The 21,477-nt window shown below is 49.0% G+C and overlaps 1 protein-coding gene across 2 annotated transcripts in view; it reads right to left on the bottom strand.

Moving 5' to 3' along the window:
• The window catches only part of CCDC50 (coiled-coil domain containing 50), an 83,369-nt gene that overhangs the window by 31,093 nt on the left and 30,799 nt on the right, over positions 1-21,477 (bottom strand). For both annotated transcript variants that reach the window (XM_027848862.1, XM_027848861.1), the window contains exons 2-4: positions 11,325-11,387; positions 10,510-10,639; positions 5,509-5,599 (exon numbers count right to left, since the gene is read on the bottom strand). In XM_027848862.1, the coding sequence (XP_027704663.1) occupies positions 5,509-5,599; positions 10,510-10,639; positions 11,325-11,387 (284 nt within the window). The remainder of the gene's footprint in view (positions 1-5,508; positions 5,600-10,509; positions 10,640-11,324; positions 11,388-21,477) is intronic.

Below are 21,477 nucleotides of genomic sequence, written 5' to 3'. Positions count from 1 at the left end.
CTACAAATACATCTGAAAGACTAATTATTTAAAAATTTTAAATATGGTTCTCATTCAAATTCAATACAAGCACCATCTTGTGATACGCTTCTCTCTAGTCAATTTTCAAGATTTGTAGACACTGTCACCGTCTCTGCTGCTCAGAGATCGAAATGCTTGCCTTCAGATCCTGCCAGCAGAGGGTTCTCGAAACACACGTGAACATCCAGACGTGACTCCACAAACGACCGAGCAGGTGACCGGGTGACCAAGTAAGAAGCCCCCTCCTCTACCAATTCACTGGGCTGAGGAGGCATCAGCCAGAAACTGGCACAAACACACTGCAGAATAGCAGTGCCAGGCCTTATTCCAATTCAAGGTAAATATTCAGTATTTCAAATCTACAAAATTGCATGAGTTAAAAGGAAATGAAAATAAACGTTCAAATGATGGGGTTTTTTTGGGTAAAATTTGTAGCTCTTGGAAGTGATTAAAGCTTAAAATCTGCACTGAGACTTTTGGGACATGCTAGAAGTATATAACGTGTGTGCATGTGTATGTGTGTGTGTGTGTGTGTGTGCACAGCCCAGCATGGTTGCTTATTGACCGTACTTTCTACAAACTAGACAGCTTCATAGAATTGGTTCCTTCATTGGTTGAGTCCAAAGTTTAGTTCATTCAGTCATTAATTTCCCTCCTGGCTCCAAGGAGCTCTGCTTCAGCGTGGGCTCAGGTCAGCGGACTCTGGCTGCCGGGACCCAGCAAAGTGCACTGTTCTGCAGACACTGGCCTTCCCGACTTTTGTCTTGTTGTGCAACAGCTGTTTCCCTTCCTTCTGTTTCTTAGAAAATGACTTACTTGAGGGATGATAAGGAGTAAGAATAAATTCTTCTCGAATACTGGCCCAGAAGAGCTGTGCTAAGAGATCTGGGAGGCTCACCAGCCTGGTCAGAAAGAGACCAAAGTTTAGGACCCATGCACCACGGCCCGATGCTATGAAGGACATGGTCATCATCCCAAACCGAGAAACTCAACAAGCATTTTTTAAAGCACCTACTGTGTGCTAAGCGCTAGGGGGTCAAAGAGCAAGAAGGCATCAACCTTTGCACACTCAAGGAGCTTCCATTACAACACATGGGACAAGAGGGCAGTGGTTCAGAGCCAGCCTTTGGTGAGTCATGGACCCTTTTGGTGATCTGGCATAACCCTTTTGAAAATAGTGTTGTTAAATGCAGAAAATCAAATAGAGAGGATTACAAAGGAAACCAGTTATATGGAAATGTGTATATATATTATATATATGCATATTTATGTACGATACACATATCTACACACATATGCACATGTGCGCACACACACACCCCCATTAACGCCACCTGCTAGAGTCACTACAGTAGTGTACCCCCTGTAGGTATGCCATAGATGTTCATTAGGCGAGCTAATGTTTCCAGTTCTCAGGGTCTCCTCACTCCCTGTCGCTCAGACAATGTGGCCATAGGACGCGGCCCAGCACATTATAAAGCCATAAGCCTTGGCCTCCCATCAAGCTCCTCCAGATGCATGGCAGGAGGGACCCTATGGTCGGGCCAGGACTTCTAGGGATGAATCAGTTGTGGAGATTTCCAAACCACTTGCTGTGATGATTCTCAATTCTCTGGGCTCAGGGAATAAGTTGGACCCAAAGTGGCATGGGACGGATCAACCTAAGCTCCCCTCTTTCTGGACATATGCTATTGAAGGATGAAGCTGACCTTCAGGAAAGAGGCTGGCTCCTCAGTCTCCACCACCCTTGAGAGTCTTCACCCAGTAACGCCCTCCATGCATTTCATAATCCGACTACACTGGCTTCCTTGCTGTTCTTGGCACATGACATCTCCCACCTCCATGCCTTTGCATCGGCGGACCCTCATGCTTAGGACCCTCACCTCCATCTCCTGGCTCCCTTCAAACTTCTGCTGTGATTTGCCTTGGATGGCGCTCTTTTCTGTCCCCTCACCCTTGGTGATGGCTTTTCATGTATGCCGTAGGGATCATCTATGTACAAAATGATTTGCATAGTCTCTCCTCCAGGAGAATGGGGGCTCCTCAGGTGCAGGGATCATGTTTGGGCCTTTTTTCTTTAATATCTCCAAAGTTTGGTAAAATACCTGGCATACAGTAAGCACTTAATAAATGCTTGTTGACTGTCTTGGACAATGACCTTAAAAGGTGGCAAAAGCAGCTCCCCAGCACTCAGACAGTCAAGGCTGTGCCTTTCTGGAGGAGAGGGAGGAGTGGGGTGCATGAGACAGTAGGAAGCCTGCTGGAGTGGGGGGCCCTGTGCCTAACACTTCTATTGGTATGACAGGCCAGTCACCACCGCAGGGTGGGGGCAAAGATCACTGAATCTGGGCTCAGATTCTGAATCTGCTATTTGTTACTCGCCTGGGCTCAGTTTCCTCCTCTGTAAAATTAGGGGGTCAGGATAGGTGGCTACTGAGAGTCCTTGCAGCACTATAGTCAAACTCCTAGGACATCTATGAACCTCAATTTCCTCACCCGTAAAACAGGAATAAAAATGATCCTTGTGCAAACCATCTAATAGGGAGGGAGGGGGAAAGAAGAGAAGTGAAAGGAGGGACTCAGATGGATTCCTTTCTATAGGTTACTGTATGTGGTTAAATTACAACAGGAAGGTCGCCACCATTCCCAGGCACCCAGAATAATCTGGCCCCCCATCTCCTTATTCTCCCACATGCCAATCAGTCACCAAGTCTTAGAGATGTGAGGTGGCTCAGTGGGTAGAACACTGAACTTGGAGCCAGTCAGATCTGGGCTCAAATCCAGCCTCAGTTACTTACCTAGCTGGATAAACCACTTAACCTCTGCGTGCCTTAGTTTCTTCAGCTATAAAATAGGATACTTACAGCACCAACCTCACTGAATGACTGCAGAGCCAAATGAGATAACAGACGTCAAATGTTCTGAAAACTTGAAGGAATGAAGCAAATGTTTGCTTTTTTCTCCCTTTTTTAATTCCATCTCCTAAGTCCTCTCACACCCATTTCTCCTCTTTTCTCCTGCCATAAGCCCCGATGCTCATCTACATTACTGTATCAGCCTGGAAAGAGCTCTGGCTCTTGAGTCAGAAGACCTGAGTTCAAATCCTGTCCCTGAGACCAGAGAGTTTGCAGGGACACAGATACAGAGTGATCCAAACAAACTTCCTCAGAGCCAAGTTCCTCATGCAACCCAGAAAAAGGAGGAGGACTGATGGGGGAAGGGAACTGACAAGGAAAAGAGGAATTGGTGGGGGAGGGGCATTGATAGGGGGATTGCGGGGGAAGGGGGTTGATGGAGGAAAATGGATGGGTGAGGGGAAGTCGGGGTTTGAGCCAGCACTTCATTACAGCATGGAGGGGATGACATGGGCATGGGGAAATGTTTGGGAGAAACTGGAGCCTGTGGCGGGCATGAAGTCCCAGCTCATTTCAAGGCACCTGCCACACAGGCTTCCTTCTCCCCCACTCAGCGTCAGCTCACATCTCCCCCTGTAGACTGAACCAGCCCAGTTAAGATGCTACCAGCAGATGCAGCTCCCCCAGGAAGGCACCCCCAAAATGGAAAGTGTTATTTTTTCCTGTCCTCTTCCTGCTGAAATAATACCCACAGCCGCCCTCCGCCCTCCCTTCCCTGGGACATTGGGCTCATTGATGGGGACGCGACTTCTCCCGCTGATGCTGTTACAGACTGGCCTTCCTGTCTCCCAAACACAACCACGTCTTTCACAGCCAGGCTGAAGCCCATGGTAAAATCCCAGCAGGAGGAAGGCCATACTTCCTTCCACAGAAAGATGCCTTGTACTGATACAAGGAAGGAGCAAAGATAATTCACGGCATCTAAAGAAGTGCCTTCCACTAACCTGGCGCATAAATGGCCTGATTGATTTCTCTGGGGAAAAAATTAAAAGTTCCTAAAACCCAAACCCAGGGTTGTCCCATCGGCTGCTGTGCTGACATCGGGCCGGATGCAGCATAAGGCGCTAACTGGATCTTTGGAGGGGAGAGCTGATGGGCAGCCACATGTGCCCTGTGTGGACTGAATAAACAAGTGAGTGGACATAAAGGGAGGGACAGAGAAGAGAAAGGGAGGAAAAGTTCCCCTTGCTCAGATATCCTCGAATATAAAAGGATCGGCCTTCGGAAAACTGAGTGGCAATGCCTAGTGAGGTGGCAACACCACCTCCGTCAATAACAATAATAATAACAACAACAACAATAATATCTATTATTATAGAACTTGTATAGTGCTTTAAGATTTTGTAAGGCACTTTACAAATATCTCGTTTTATCCTCACAAGAGCCCTAGGAGGTAGGTATTATTATTATCCCCATTTTACAGGTAAAGAAACTGAAGCAGACAGAGGTAAACAGACTTGCCTAGGGTCACAGAGCTAGTAAGTGTGTGGGGCAGGATTTGAACTCTTGTCTTTTTTAACTCCAGGCCCAGTGCACTATCCACTGAGCCACCCAGCTGCCCTAGTAATAGAAGTATTCATACAATGACTGAAGGACCCCTTTTCCAGAATGTTGTCGTGTTTGAAATGGGAGGTCCCAGATTTCTCCTCTTTTCTGCTGTCTGATTCGCTCTCTCAGGTGGCACAGTGGAAAAGCCCTGAGCCCAAGTGCTACCTTGGTCACTTACTACCCGTGTGCCCTTGGCCAAGTCCCTTCATTTCTTGGGCCTCAGTTTCCTTCCCTGGAAAATAAGGGGCATGCACTTGAGGGCTTCCAAGATCCCTTTGAGCTCTAGATCAGCATTCCCACCCTCTCTCTGGAAGGAGCTTGAAGCAGGGGGTGAGGGAGGAAGGAAGAGCTCCTGACTGGCTCTGTAGGCAAGGCCAGGCTGCAGATGGGCACAGGGCCCTCGTTTGGACAGAGCTGCCTGAAGACAAAGGGAAAGGACGCTGCCGCCTGCCAGCTCGAGCCCTCTCCACAGCCCTGGGTCGGCTCTCAGCTCTTTAAGGTCATTTCATATTTCTAACACCCCACAATCCCTGAACAAACAGGGCTCTGAACCCAACTGCCTGAGTCTGCTTTTTCAGGATGGGAGCGGTGAGGGGGAGAGGAGATATTGGGGTCACACCCCCCAGGCCTCACCTTGCTCACAACTTCTCTCCATCCCCCTAAGAATGAGTCAAAGGCACCCAGTGTGCCACAAGAACAGAGCCTAAAATGACCTCAGGCCTGGGAGCCCTCCAACACATCTTAAGTTTCATTTCTCTGTGCAGGGAACCTGGGCAGTCAGCTTCTTGATGGCTCCTCCCAAATTACAAGAGGCTGGTGACCCTTTGGTCACCTTTTCATTTGATACTGCAACAGAGAAGCCATCAGCCATCCCAGAGGTCATCAGCACTCCCAGAGGTCATCGGCCCTTCTAGAGGTCATTGGCACTCCCAGAGGTCATTGGCGCTCCCAGAGGTCATCGGCACTCCCAGAAGCCAGAAGCCCTCCCAGAAGCCATCCTCCATCCCCCAAGCGCCCACAGTACCTCATCCTTCTCCTCTTGAAGGCGCCTGCGTTCCGCCTCAATGACCAGCTTCACTTGGATTTCCTGAGCGATTTCACAGTCCTGCTGTTCTCTAAGATGCACAAGAGACAAAGCCATGTTACCCAGGAAGCTCAGAAGCCACCTGCCCTCCAGACCCTCTGCCCTGTCTCTGCTCAGGTGGGCAGCAGCAAGCCTTGTCTTCCAGGGGACCCAGGTCTTTGCTAACCAGGCATTAGTGATCGAGCCCCAGTACAGGGGTTCTCAGTATGGGGAAGGTAAGGAGGGAGTAAGCAGTGACATGGTTTCTACTATGCACCAGGCATGATGCTAAGGGCTTTACAAAGAGGATCTTGTTGGACCTCACAACAACCCTGAGAGGTAGGTGCTGTTATTATCCCCATTTTGTAGATGAGGAAACTGAGGCAGACAGAGGTAACATGACTTACACAGGGTCACACAGCCTCCTTCACAAGGACTCTGGGACTCCATGCAAACTAAGGAATGCAGAATCTACACAGAGAGGAGCAAAGTCCTGGTTCTTTTCTACAGCTTCTGGTCATGACTGCCAGAGCTCATGTCATCAACCTCCCACTTAAGGGAAAGGATTTCTTAAGAAATCTTGCTGCTTTCCAAGAAACCACAAATGATTACGTGCACAGAGGGGTCCCAATGGTTAGGGCCAGCTCACATTCAGAGGGCACGTGAGGTTTTATAAACACTTTATAAATAGCATCTCCTCAGTCCCCGCGGCAATCCTATGATGCAGACACCACTCTTACCCCCATTTTACAGATAAGGAAACCAAGGCTAAATGGGGTTAGGTGACTTGCCCAGGGTAACACAGCTCATAAGTATCTGAAGTGGGAATGGAACCCAGACCTCCTTGACCCCAAGGCCAGCCCTCTATCCTGGGGTGCCAGTTGGCTGGCTCAGGGGTCACCCAAGAGGGTGGGGAAAAGAACTAGTGTGGTGGCAAGAACCAATGAGGCAGGGAGATGCCTGACCTCCCTGGCATTGTGGCACCTCAGCCACAAGAAAAGTACCAGAGTGAACATAGAATGGAGAAGAGTCAGGCCCTGGCCAATCAGCTTCCTTCCTCTGACTCCCTCCCTGCCCCACCCTTGGCTATTTCTAAGAACTCACATTTGTCACAGGCGGCAGGAGGGAGCAAAGCCTGAGCATCCTGAGGAAGGAAAGCCAAGGGCGTTACTGAGCAGTCAGCAGATCCGCTGGCAGCTGGCACAGCCCGAGCTCCCAGGTGGGCTGAGAGCAGAGGCTTCCCGCCACTAGAAACAGTGGCCTCTATCCAGGGGCTCCTGCTCAGTGACCAGATGAAAAAGGAAGCAGGAGCCAAACCCCAGCTACCTGCCCATCTGTATGTTGGGTTCTCACTGAATCGGATCTGAACATTTGAGAAATGTCTCCTTATGGGGAAGGCATGTAGGACAGGGTGCATGTTGTGCTGGGTGCCTGCCATGCAGCCAAGCAGGCCTGCCTTTGGCCCCCGCCCCTGCCACACACTGGCACCCTCTCAGATAAAGCTCCAGAGCAGGTACCTGTCCATATCCCTGGAGGGAGTGTGCACTCTAAAAGAATGACATCATGAGTCTGGCCCAAAAACTAAAACACAGAGTACGCTGGGGACAGAAACACCAAAGGGACCCAGGGTCTGCCCTCAGGGAGCTACCATTCTTGTACTCCCACAGGGGAGTAGGAGGAGATGGCAAGTAAAGACACGAGAGAAATACCAGGCAGGCAGTGCAGGAGCCAAAGGGGAAACTGAGCCAAACCAAGGTAGGAAGACAAGAGGGGAAAGTGAGGGAGCAAGGAGGAGGGAGACCAGGCCCGAGAGGCCCCTGGAACAAAGAAGGTCCTTCACAGGCCTGAGGGCAGTCTGAAGAGAAGCAGAGCGGGGACAGGTGGCAGCTAAGGGCCATGAGCAGAGAGTCCTCAACCTGGCACAAAGGTGAGCAACGGGAAATAAGGCTAGTAAGAGGAGGAAGCCAAATTGTGGTAAATACTGAGAGCCATACAAGGATGTCTGTACTTTATTCTACAGGCAAGAGGGAGCCATGAAAGGTTGCTGATCTAAAGGGGGAGGGCAGGAGGGGAAGAGGAGAAAGCTTCAGAGAGGAGGCCTAGAGCTACACCTGGAGCCTTATAAGATGGGCATTTCAAACACAGAGAACAATGTCACCAAAGGCAGACAGGAGGAGAGTGGGGGAATGGTCAGTGGATCAGCACTGCAAGACCACACATGCCCATGAGAAGCTGAAGTGGCAGTAGCTGGGCATCAGATTTGGGGAGGAGGGATGGAATGCCAAGACAGGGGGATTCTATCACAGTGTTCAAGAAGCCAATGGCTGACGACTAGAGGACTGAGTTGATACATGCATCTGCTGCCTAAATCAACCAGGGGGTGTCCCCGTTTTACTTCACAGAATTATAGCACCCCATCATTAGAATGGAACAAAGGAACCCAAGACCCCAATAGAGGATGTGGCTTCAAACCAGCTTTTCATGGTTACTACTTGGTGACCTTGGGCAAGTCACTTAAACAAGCTGAACCTCAGTTTCCTCATCTGTAAAATCAGGGAGTTGGCTCAGATGTCTTTTAAAGTCCCTTCAGGTTCTCAAGCTAGGACCCTAAGAAATGAAATACCTGAAAAAGTCTCCCTGACAAGTAACCATCCAGCCTCAAATGGAGACTCCAGGGAGAGGAAGCCAGCCCTCCTGAAGCGGCCCATTGCACTCTGGGATGGCTCAAAATGTTAGAATTTTTCTTCCCTCCTTCCCTCTTCCCCACTGCTCCTACCCTTGGCTTTTGGAGCCAAGCAGAAAATGCCTCATCTCTGCTCTAAGGGAGATTACAACGAACTCAATTTGTTTTTAACCTGGACACAGAAAAACTGATAAATTTCTGTCATTCTGCAGCAGCCCCTGCCTCTGTTTGGTGAATTTCCTTACAAGCGATGGAGACGGATGGCGCTGGGAGAGGCCTGGACAGCTGGCCTCTGGAATTTGGCTGTTGAAAACAAACCATCCAGATTTGGACCTTGTTCATGTTCCAGCTGCTCTAAATTGGCTTCTATATACCTTCGCGTAGGCTTGCACGAACATGGGCTGGGCGGTGGCTGGGTGTGGTGGCCTTCCCGGAGGGAAAAGGGAAGGGCTGATGGCCATTGCAGGCCCCAGCATACCAGCACACTGACCCACACGCTCTGAACGACTATGGTTCCTACCCACGTCCCAGAAGAGACAAAATACTCAGGGGACTGAGTGACAACTGCCATATTTAGAAAGACCAGAAGTTAGTTGGGTTTCATGCAAAGTTAAGAAGAGCAGGTAAGTAGCATAGAACTTGAGGGCAGAAGGAAGTCCCCGCTGAGCCAGCCTCAAGTGCCCTGAAAGTGACCAATGTCCAATTTGATTTTCTTCATTGAATTGTTTTTAGAAATCTCAACAAACCCCACTTAAGTAAGAAGATGTTCTTTCACAAATCTGTCTCCCTATTCACAACCTAAGGAGAGAGTGACCATGAGCACCCTCACTGGAGACTCAGGGTTGATGGTCTTTTTTTTTCCTCTTCTAAAAAAAGAAAATCGCATTGCCGCATGATTTGAGCACCTGACTAGCCCAACAAGGCTATTCCCAAGTTGTTCACGGGCAACGGCGTTGTCTTCCCATGATTCCCGAATCAGAAGGCATCTCGGTGGCCACTGCTCCCAGCTTCTTGGGAAAGAGAATGCCCATGACAACACGAGATCACGGAGCCTCTTCTGGAAGACTTCAGACGGGAAGGAGCCCAGTCGCTACCACGGCAGACCATGTGCCACTGGGGAACCGTTTTGGGTGGGTTTGGTCATGATTTCAGCCCCTGCTGAATCAAGCTCAGTTTGCTGCTCTCTGCTTCTGCCTAAAGCTCCTGGTTCTTTCTTGTGCAGCCAAAGAAACCAGTCCGATCCCTAACCCACATATTAACCCTTCAAAATCTGGAAGACAGTTAAAATGTCCTCTATGCCTTCTATTCAACACATGTTTAGAGGACTGTTGTGTACAAGGCAAAGCATCCCCAGTACTGGATCTCTAACCCGAACCCATGTGCAGAAGAGGGGAAAGCTCCCTGGCTCAGACACTCACTCACTATGGGACCGTGAACAAGTAACTTACAAATGCTTGAAGTTTTGCTTCCTTTATCTCTAAAATGGGTTGGCTTACAGGAGTCCTCAGTTTCCTTCCAACATTAACCATCTGAGTCAACGGGTACAAGTTACAAAGAGACAGATTCAGATGTGATGTAGGAAAAAGCTTCCTAACAATGAGAGACGTCCCAAGAGAGGTACTGAGCTCCCCATCCATGGAGGTCTTCAAGCAGGGGCTGGACAACTTCTCAGGCATCGTGTCCAAAGCATTCTTATTTAGGTAAACTCTGGACTCAGTGACCACTGAATGCCCATCCAATTCTGTGGTTCTGATTCTAAGATACACCTGAGGTGTGGGTATAGGCAAGGGCAAAGTGGCAGCAAAGAGCTCCAGTCCACACTCATCCTTTTGGTCCTTTCTAGGCTCAGAGTTCTGTAAAATGGGGGTGGGGTGAATTTAAGGGGGTCTCTGAAGTTCCCTCTCAGTTCTGACATGCCAGGATCCTATATATCCAGGAAAGCCTGGGCTCCAATGCAGCCCCTGACACACACGAAGTGGTCTCTGTAAAATGGGATAACACCTTGTGCTACTCACCTCATGGGGTTGTTGTGATGCTCAACTGCGAGTGCGTGTGTGTGCGCATGTGCGCGTGTATGTGCGTGTGTATGTATACAGCACTTCACAAACATCTAAGTGCCACGGAGGCAGTCATTCTGGTTACTATTACTCTTAGTACTACGACCCTAAGAGGTCAGTTGCTGGGAAAGATGGTGCCTGTGTCTGCACCAGCCAGATGGATGGGTAGTGCTGGGGATAGGGCAGAGGTCAGCGCCCGCAGGGCGCGGGGACCCAACTCACATGTCTTTGTAGCGTTTCTGGATGTGAGCGCGGGCCTTCAGGTCCTCCTCTTCCTGCAGCTGCTTGGCCACCTGGAGATCGTACTGAACCAGGCGGTTCCTCTGCACGTTGGATGCCAGGTGGTGTTCAACTGGAAGAAGACGGCGAGAGGTCAGGGGTCAGTGCGGCCCACCCACCCTCAGCTGCCAGGGCGGCTCTACTACCCTGTGGCATTTGTAGTTTTAACTCGGACTGGACCTCAGATGTCACTGCTGGGGGACGTTCCTGGGGGGATGTGACCTCTGCGCATTCAGCACGATGCCCGCCCTCTCTTCTCTTCACAAACAAGATGTCATGTTTCAAACAAAGCGAAGAATAATGACAGATTATAGTAAGCTGTTTAGGCTATGAAACACCACTGCATTTGGGCTGGATTCTTTCTAGAATCACACACGTACACATGTATACCCATGCACACATACATACATACAACATACACAATACACACGCACACATACACATATGTACACAAAAACCAAGGAGATAGAAAAAGGAGAATGAGGAGAAGGCTCATCTCCTCAGTACTGAGCCCATCAGCCCTGCTCTGGCCAGGGGGCACAGGCCCCCCCAGCCCATCTTTACAGCCCCCACAACATCCCCCAGGTCCAAGAGGCCGTCTTTGCTCCCAATCGTTAGCACCAGATTTCTCCTCCCCAAGCACTACTTGGCCACAAGGGTCTTCTGTGGCCCCATCTGGCCACCTCTCAGTGGCAGCTTCTGGAAGTGCGATTGGTGGAAGGCTGCAAAGACAGAAGGCAGCCTGGGCCACAACTCACTTTCTTGTTCCTGGAGATTGTGCGCCAGCGTATGGTCCTCTAACACAGCAAAGTCCCGGCACACTATTGGAGAGAGAAACACAGATGGAGTATGTTATTAGGGCTTGACATGGTCAAAGGCAATGCCTAGGAACTAACCCTTACAGCCCTTTATTAACAATGGCAGGTGACTGGCATCCTCATCAAGCACAGGAGTTTCCTGCCCCAAGACCACCAGATCCTAGTTCTGGAGCTAGAAGATCCCCAGTCCAACCAGTCCAAGCTCCTCACTTTATGCATGAGGAAACCAAGGCCCATAGAGGGGCGGTGACTTGCCCACATTCACTCATGCACTAAGTGGCTAAACTGGGATTCAACTACATCCTTGGACTTGAGTTAGGACTCTTCCCACTTTGTCATTGAATGTCATAGACTATCATCAATGGCCTTCTCCATTCTTAATGAAGGAATTTACCAAAGAAATAGACCCATTGGCCCCTGCCCTCAGCAGGGTTATAGACCCCCAAGTCACCAGCTCCAGAATTCCCAGCCCACTATCCAGTCTCCTTCCTCCACTGCCCCCTCCCCAATGATGGGAGCACACAAACATTGATGGGAAAAAAAAAACCAAACATCCCACACCTTGCTTTGGTTCTGGGAAACCCCTGCCCTTCTAGTATGGGCCTGTCCCTTACACCAAAGTCATCACCATGGCAGAGGAAGCAACAAAGAAGAAAGTGTGTTAGAAACAGCATCATGTGAGAGCTAGCAGTCTGACCTGCATCAAGAAAACACCTTGAGGGGCCTGGGGCACCACCTGAGAATGGGCCGAGACCCTTTGCTCTCCATCTTCCTGGTTAGCCAGCCAATGAGCACTTATTAGACCCTAGAGATTAACAAAACAAAAATGGAACGTTGTAGAAGGAAAGAAAATTCTGGGCTCAAGGACCTGGCCTCTGCCATTTGCCCTTGGTAACATCACTCCTCTCCTCTTTTCCACTGCTTGGAACCTTCTTCCCAGCTGTCCCATTACATGATGTAACAGCCATCCCAACAATAACACTGGCTGATATTGACCTGCAGTGCTGGGGTTGGCAAAGCACCTGGAAGCCATCATCTCCCTTGAGCCTCACCGTGACTTTGTGAGGTACGAACTACTGGCATAATTATCCACATTTTACAGATACAGAAACTGAGGCTCAGAGAGATAAAAGGATTTTCCCTCGGTCACACAACCAGAAAGCGTCACAGACAGCACTTAAAGCCCGGCTCTCTTGATATCATAGGCATATCTCTCGGAGAATTAAGACCAATCGGCTCTAATGAATTAGATCAGATCCCAGCTAGTTCAGAGGATATGCAGGGAACGTTTTCCTTATCTCAAATGCAATTAGGCAACTTCCTAAGCCTGCAGGTGGCAGAAAAGGTGCCAACCTGCGTTGGCCAAGGGAGCTTCATCATCTGCAGTTTGCTACAGGAAATCACAGGTGTAGTTCCATATAGATAGAAAAATAGATACATAGACAGATAGATATAGATACATGTGTAGGTACATGTAGATTTGTATGTATGTATACGTATACATATATGTATATATACAAGTAGTGTTTGCATGTATCCTGTATGCATGTGTATATGAGTGTGTGTGTGAGCATATGTGTGTACATATCGGTATGTGAGTATATGTGGGTGATATGTGTAGGTATATGGATGTGGTATGTGCATGTGTATCCATGTGAATGTGTTTATGTGTGTATAAATGCATATGCTTGTGATGTGTATGCATGCATATATGTGTGTGAGTATATATACATTTGTGTGAATTGTGTGTACAGATGAGTATGTATACATGGTTGTGTGTATGGGAATGTGTATGTATTTGTGCATGTATGCATATATGTAAAGTTTATAAAGGCCAAGTTGAAAGGCCAGGCATTATATAGGAAATGGCTGTCTTGATATTCTGAGCAGATTCTAGAACAAGTGAAAATGTCCTCCAAACATCACAGATGCAGGAAGTCAAGTCAATCTCAGATTTGAAAATGCCCAAGATGCCCAAATGGTAACATTTCGAATCCTTAAGAGACAACTTTATGTTTTAAAGAAATGTCCTTTGTTTTCAAACCACATACCCCAGACCCCTCAATCTCCCCACACACACAGGCTTCCCCCTCTTTCCTGGTCCTTCCCTCCTTTCCTTCCTTTTGTCAGCTACACCCTGTCAACCTCAAGCATCCAATACAGCTTGGGGTGCTCTGAGGTGCTCTCAGAGATACCAGACATTATGGCAGCATTCATCTGCCAACAACTACCCTCCCTGGGTTAATAACGGGGCTGAACCGCAATCAGCGATGGACAGAGAGATCGAACTATGGCGGTAGCTTACTGACCCAGAGACTGAGAGAAGAAAGGGAGGTCACCATGACCAACTCTTTCACTTCAAAAAAAAACCAAAACATCTCATATGCAAAGCTCTGGCAGTTAATCCACTAGATACATGGCAAAATATGTTCCGACTTTGCCAGATAAACATAGGTCAAAGTTTTAAAATTTCTGATAAGCAGAGAAAAAGAAAGGAATGACAGATTTCAATGGAATCAGAACACATTAGTAATCTCCCTGCAGACCCCACTTTATTTCATGGTGTGAATAAAAGTTTTTCTAAAAGTTAATATGTATACAAAGGATGTTACATTGTGTTTGGGACAATAAGAGGATATATTTTAAAATAAATATGATGCAGAAGTAAAAAGATATAAGACTTTTTAAGTCCACAGAGAAATTTTTTATTATTTTTTTTTCCCTCCAGCCTGAATCCACATTGCCAGGCACCTGAAAATCCATCTGGTACAAAAGTCAAGGTTGAGTCAGAGAATGATGGCAATGAGCCAGAGAAGTACCTGGGCCTTCCCAAGCCTTGGGGTGTGTGTGCGTGTGGGTGTGGGGGTGTGTGTGTGTGTGGGTGTGGGTGTGGGTGTGCATAAACTTCTAATTCTGGAAGCTCCGGACCCTATGCCCCACCATCCCTCTCTACATCTCCTGATGAATCTGGGAAGCACCAAAGGGCCACAATTGGCTCGAGACACTTTGAATGATGCTTGATATGTTCTGTGGGAAGGTGGCCCCCAGGAGTCCAGAACAGCAGCACATGGCACCTAAAGGTCCCTCTGGGAACAGGTGGCATGTGGGGAGATCCAGGGAAAAAGAAGTCAATCTCTTCGTGTTACAGAGGAGGAAAGGAAAGCCAAGAGAGGTTCTGGGTGTGCTCCTATCGTTTTATCTTCCCCTAACAGATTGTAAGTTCCTTGAGAGCAGTGACTGTTTTTCATATTTGTACTCCAGGGCTGAGAATAGTGGCTGGCACATAGTAGGTGCTTAGTGTTTATTGACTACTGACTAAACGACTTCCCTCAATCACATAAATAAGTGGAAGAGGCAAGATTCAAGTGCACATCATTTAACTCTAATTCAATTATAAATCCAATAAAATGGAAGGAAATAGAATGGGTAACTGACCCAAAGTCATTCGGAAAGACCTGAAAGAATTGTTCTTCCAAGTCAGTCATCTGGATAAGGCTCAGGTTAAGTTAGAAGAGAGCTGTTGGACAAGAGTGATCAAAAGCAGCAGCGTTGGAAAGGAGGGAAGGAACGGTGCCTGGACAGCCCGGCTTGAGTCAAGTCCACTGAGCAGACACTTTGGAAGCACCGCGTCGGGAGAAGACAATGGAGTGAGTGGGACTCATAGCCCTTGTCTCTGCCTTCTAGTGGCTCACAAGCCCATAGTAAGCACTGAGTTAGAAGGAGATTAGAAGGCCAGACGGAAGCAGCAAAACCCTCAGGATCAGGCAGCAAAGGACGAGGCAGAATGGAAAGGTAACCTCCCCAAGGGCCAGCCCATCCTCCCCACACGCATCATCATCGTCTCCCTCCCCACCATTCATAGGCTTCTTTCACCAGTTTCCCTGATTTGTGCAACAAACAAGCTGAAGGGAATGGTCTACACGTGGTTTGACATCGCTTCTGTAGCTTTTGAATACCCCTGGCATCCATCCTGCTTCTAATGGGAATAAACCAGCTGGGGTTAAAGGAGCAGCAGAAGCTTGAGGCCCACATGCACATCACTCAATCGATAAACATTCATTAAGTTCCTACTATGTGTCGAGTGCTGGGATAGAAACCTAAAATGGTCCCTGCCTTCCAGGAGAGAGTGGAAGGCAGGAAGGGAAGAAAGAAGAGAGAGGGAGAGAGAGATAGAGATGAAATTATATATATCATATATATATGTGATAGGATGCATGGATGGATGCTACATACAAAATGAATGAATTTGGAAAGGGAGGCCACTAGGAACTGAGGTAGTGGAATGGAAAGTCTCCATGTGGAAGCTGAGTCCAGAAACTTCTGATTAGAAAAGGAACAAGTAGGGAGAGAGGACCAGGGACAGTTAATACAAAGGTAGGGAGGTGGGAGATGGGGAGCGACAAGCCGGACAATATGACTGGATCAACCAAAGAGCAGATGAAGGGGAGACGTAAACAGACAGGAGAGGTGGGCTGGAGCCAGGCTGTGGAGAGATCTCAATGTCAAGGAGAGCTTCTATTTGGTCCTCCAGGTAATAGAGGCTGGCTGGATTTTCCCTAGAATGTGTCGGAGGCAGCAGAGCAAGGTATCAGACCTGAACTTTAGAAGACACCTTTTGACCTCGGAGTAGAGGGTGGATTAGGGTGGGGTTAGGGTGGAGGCAGGGAGACCAAGTGGGAAGTTATCGCAATGGATCAGCCAAGGCACAGTGGAGAGGCTGAAGTGGGGGGGAGGCTCTGTGAGAGGAGAGGCGGGGAGACGTGTGACAGATGCTGTGAAGGCAGGAATAAGCTCCAGTGATTGACTGGCACGTGGCATGAGGAAAAGAAAGAAGTTCACAGTGGCAAGGAGGTCGACCACCAGACTGGAAAGATGGCAGCACCCTCAACCACAATGGAGAAGTTCAGAAGAGAGATGCGTTGGGGGGAAAGAGGAATTTTCTTTGGGATATGCTGATTTTGGGGTATCTACAGGACGTCCCAATGAGAAACGTCCACGAGGCAATGGATGATGTGAAATTGGAGCTCGGGAAGCAGAAATCTGGAAGTCATCTACATTGAGATGAAGCCATGGGAACAGATGACACCAGAGAAGAGATTCCTGTCTCTGTGGGTGGTTGGACAGGATGACCTTCATGGTATTTTCTGTTTTAGTGTTACCACAAAACTTTTATGATGAAGCTGTTCTCAAAAACTAGGTCAGTCTCATTGGCCCATCCCCCAGCCTCATTTGGGCTCAATATCAGGTCTAGTCTGCATTTGTCTGCATGACTAATCTAATACAAGTGTGAAAAGACTCTGATAACCAGGCATACCCATTGGCCTGGAACCTGTGACTGAAACCCCAGATAACACCACAAAGCCCGGGCCGGGTTGAACCTTTGCTCTCCTTATCATCCCTTACCCCTCTAGACAGACACTGAAGTTTCAGACACACCCCTTTGAGATAACTCATCATCATTTTCATTTCTGATTATTTCACATCTGACACCCCACAGGCAGGCTGGCTGACCCCGTTCCATGCCCTCCTCTCTCTTCAGGCCATTCATGCCCTCCCAAGCTGGCATGTGACTCAGCCAAATCACTGACTTCCACCCTGGTATTTACAGGCTTCTGAAACTTGCTCCCCCTACCCAGAAAGCCCTCGAACCCTTTTTCTCCCCTCAAAATTAAAAAAAAATGGTGCCTCCTTTTCCCTACTCCACAGCCAAAGTGACCAGTCCATAAATAAGTATGTATTAAGAGCTTGCTGTGTGACAGGCACTGGGGGCTAATTAGTGAGTCACAATGGAAATGGACTACTCTGCCCTCAAGGAGCTTCCATTCTGTCAGAGGAAAGAGCATCCATGCAAATACAATATCCCTCCAAAGTCCACGTCAGGTGATTTGTTAGTAGGGGAGGAGGAGGCATGACAGACAGCCTCGAGAGAAGTACCAAGATGGGAGAAGAAATAGCACATGAGGAAGGACCAGTAAGTCGGTCAGTCTGCCTGGGCCACAGAAATGAGGGGTGAGGAGCCTGGAGAGGTCAGCGGGAACCTCGCCTTATGAAGGAGAGTGAAACAGGAATTTGTCATTTAATTCAGAGCCAATAGGGAGCCATTAGTGCTGTATGAGCAGGGGAGGGATGTGGTCTGACCTGTGCTTTGGGAAAATCTCCTTGATGGTTGTGGAGAGGGTCAACTGGAAAAGGGATATAATTGAAACAGAGACGTCTAACTAGGAGACAACTGCAATCATCTGGGCGAGAAGGGATGAGGACCCAAAGTAGCACCACCACCCCCAACCCATGTGGGAGGAGAAGGGAGGGATGCTAGAGATGTGGTGGAGAGAGGCTTGGCAATGTGTTAGCTCTGGGGGCAATGGAGAGGGAAGGGAAGACGGAAGGGAGACCGAGGCTGAGAAGCTGGGTGAGAGCAGAGAGGCGATCTCCTCTGTGCAGAGCTCTGTGCTAGGCACTGAAGACAAAGAGAGCAATTACACAGCTCCTACCCTCTCCTCAAGGAGATGACATCTTTTAGGGCAGGAGGGAGGGGGACAGGCACAGGCACAAAGTGTGTTCAGGAGGAAGAAGTTGCCCCTAAGTGGGAACAGTAGGAGGGGCCAGGCTGTGTCAGAGGTGCGAGCGAGGGTCCAGACCTGTGAAATGTGGAGGCTGGGCCACTCCTGCTTCATCGACATCGAAGCATTTCTGAAGGTCCGACTGACACTTTTCAAAAACCACCTCAAACATCGGCGCCTCAGTACGCCTTTGGCTCCCATGCTCTGGGTGGGATAAAAGGGCTTTGCATCCACCTCACTCGATCTTGCTTCTGGCACCAGGTGCCCTGCAGAGTGGGCAGGTTTAGCTTGGTCTGAGTTTGATGTGGGAAAGCAGGGGTGCTGGGGGTGGGGAGAGAAAACTACGAAGCTCAAGGCAGAGGATGCACTTTGGATGCCACCCCGGCTCCTTACCATTGGCTCGACCTTCGGTGACAATCCTACCCCTCTCTGAGCCTCCAGACCTGAATGAGGATTGCTAAGGTGACTTCCCCAGGCAGAGGCTCTGACGTGAAGGGACAAGAGGATGATATGAAAAGCAAGTTCTCTGCACTCTCGGGTTCCTCTGAAAACTGGAATCAAAGTCAGCGCTCCAGGGACGCCAGGAAGAAGGGCCAGAGGCCAAGCTGGTGTATCTTGAGCTCTGTTTATTTACAAATTTCTGATGTCAGCATTTTTACTTGGGGCTGGATTGGGGAAAGGCCACTTGGGGGCTGCTGAGAAGGGACAGAGAAGTCAGAGGAAGCCAAGGAGCCTTCTAATAACAGGATCCTCAGCTGATTCAGACAAAAGCAGAATTTGAGGTCTGGGGGAAGATCTCCAGATGGACACTGGGCCTCTCTTCTAGGCCAGATTCCCGTCTTTGGAGATCCCCCCTTGCTCCAGCAGAGAAGTCAAACCAAACCAAACCCCACAGGACACTGCCCCCCTTCCCTTCTGGTCTGGGAAGGCCAGCTGGGAAGTCAAGGCGCCGGAGGCTCAGTAGAGGCCCGGGATGGCCTTACCAAGGACTCCCAAAAGACTAAAGGGAAGAGGGCCGCACTGTCTTGCATCATCTGAACCAGATGGCAGCTTAGATAATCCCAGGGCCTCTGCATCCTGTGCGGTCAGCTCACAGCCGTGGAGGCAGGCAAAGAGGGAAGGGGACAACTCAGAGATTTCAGCTTCTTGGGTCAGATTGAGAGGAAACGGGAAGCAGGCCAAAGGCAGCAATAAACCTTTTTTTTTTTTAAGAACTTTAAGAACACATTAAATGGATGAAAGCCCCGGCAGCTTGGGGGAGCTCTCTGCGAGGGACTTAGGGGACGGCCGGGAGAGGAATCACCCAGAAGAGAACAGGTGAGCAGGCAGGCAAAGATGGGCCGCAAGCTCTGGTGCTGAACACAGTCTCCAGCTGGAAGAAATCAAACAGCATCATTTGACTTGAGTTTGAGTATTTTTTTTTAATTAGGGATTTGAGAACGATAATCACTCTGTGAAGAAGCAGGAAGCAGGCAGCCCTGCTTCTCCTGACCTTTCTCCCTCCCCCCCCAGCAGTCCCTGGGGCTCAGCTTTTGGTGACTCAGGTCTTGAAGTTGGGCAATGGGAAATCCATCCAAGTTCCAACAGGCACATATGCCACTGAGTAACCCCCACCCAGCTGGCCAAAGAGGCCCACTAGAGGAGGCTGCCTCACCTCTGGTCAGCCATTGCTTTCACAATGAAAGAAAAAGTGATGGGGGAGATGCTGTCAAGGGAGCCTTTCAGGATATGGTTACAGAGCACAGATCTCCAACAAATCATAGCAGTGCCAGGAGGCCTCCAAGTGGAATAGAAAATCATAGGGAATAAGGGGAGGGGAGCAAGTTAGGTTACTGTGGGTTCCTGCATCGTAACTGGGTTATGCCTCCTGGGTCATCACGGTCCCAAGGCCTGATTGGTCAAATGACTCAGTCCAGAGCCAAAGTGCACGGGCTTGACATCAGAGAAGGGAATTTCAGATCCCTGGCCTTGAACTGGCTGTGTGACCTTGATCTAGTCCCTTCTTTTCACTGGACCTGTTCCCTCATCTGTAAGAGATTCAGAGACCCTTGAGATCCATTACACTATGAACATCTTTTATTTTAGAATCAGAGAAGTCTAAGTTAGAAGAGGTTATAGCCACTCATACCAGATCCAAAAAGGATCCCCCATCTCAATGCACCTGAGACACGGTCACCCGTCCTCCGCTCAAAGGCTCCCAAGGAAAGGGAAGCCATTACCTCCCCAAGAAACCGATTTCCCCATGACCTTGTCACCCAGGGACATCCTTCCACTAGGACAGCCCTTTATATGAGTTCTTCCTGAGGCCTCCATTTGGGAAAGTTGACAGAGTAAGCCAACCTTTATTCCCCTGTTGGTCTCTAGGGTCACCCAGCTTGGAAGTGTCTGAGACCACATTTGACCTCAGGTCTTCCTGACTTCAAGCCCAGCCCTCTTCCCACCCCACCAGTGTCAAATGTTTCGAAGTCATGGAGGCAGAACCAGTGAGTGAGGCCAGTCTGGCCAGAACAGGGAATGGATGAGATGGAGTCTCATCTCCTCCTATCTCACCTCCTATTAGCTGCGTCCTTTCACATCCAGTGCCCTTCAAACATCCCTCGGGCTGGTTTACAAGTCAGAAAAGGTTGTTCTGCTTTGGTAGGAGTACCCACCCTGGGAGTCCTCAGCAGCCCTGAGACCACAGATCCCAGACAGATTTGCCTTTGATCACACCATGCTGATCAGAGGGTTTTGAAAGTGCTGAAGTGTTCAGTGCTCCGGTCAGGCAGATGACTAGTTTAACAAACCACAAGATCATTTCTTGGAAGAGAGAAGGCTGAGTCAAAAATCTACCTCTGAAAGGGAAAAACACTGTGGGATGCTGGGTAGAGGGAGATAAAGGGGGAAGGGGGGAGGGGGAAGGGGGAAAAGACCAGATTTGACTTCGCAGAAGCCTCGGCTCAAGATAAAGCTTAGAAAGGAAACCTGTAATCCAGTTTATCTGAATGTGAACAAGAGGGCCTCCAGCACTAAGGGGAGATGGAGAGGAAGAAGGGGAGGGAGAAGTCCTAGGCTGGAGGCTTCCTGGAGACCTCCCCACCTAGAAGAGAAGAAGCCATCCCTTCACTTATTTGTTTTCCCAGGGTGGTCTATTGGAGTCAGAACTTGGGTTTGAATCCTCCCTAGGCCAAATGTCCTCAGAATAGTCCTAGGCAAGACACTTCAACTGAGCCAACAAGGCCTCAGTTTGCTCTTCTGCAAAACGGCAAATTGGGTTTGGTACTTCAGGTCTGCCCAGCTATAAATTGATGATTCACATAAACTGAATTGGGGGGCTTGATGTTTCTCGGAGGCTGGGGTGGGGGGTTATTTGTCTTTCTTTCCACAAGAATAGTTTTTTGGAAAGCTGACAACTGAGGGCAGGAAGCCTCAGAGGCCTTTCTTGTTCCTCTTCCTGGGCTCAGAATAGGTTGGATAAACACGTGAAGCCACAGGGGTGGGTGTGTGGTGTGTGTGTGTGTGTGTGTGTGTGTGTGTGTGTGTGTGTCTGTGTC

The sequence above is a fragment of the Vombatus ursinus genome, unplaced genomic scaffold, assembly GCF_900497805.2.
Source record: "Vombatus ursinus unplaced genomic scaffold, bare-nosed wombat genome assembly UNPS02006874.1, whole genome shotgun sequence".
Taxonomy (NCBI): Eukaryota; Metazoa; Chordata; class Mammalia; order Diprotodontia; family Vombatidae; genus Vombatus; species Vombatus ursinus.
The sequence above is the reverse complement of the archived record's forward strand: the minus strand, read 5'-3'. Positions and strand labels throughout refer to the sequence as shown.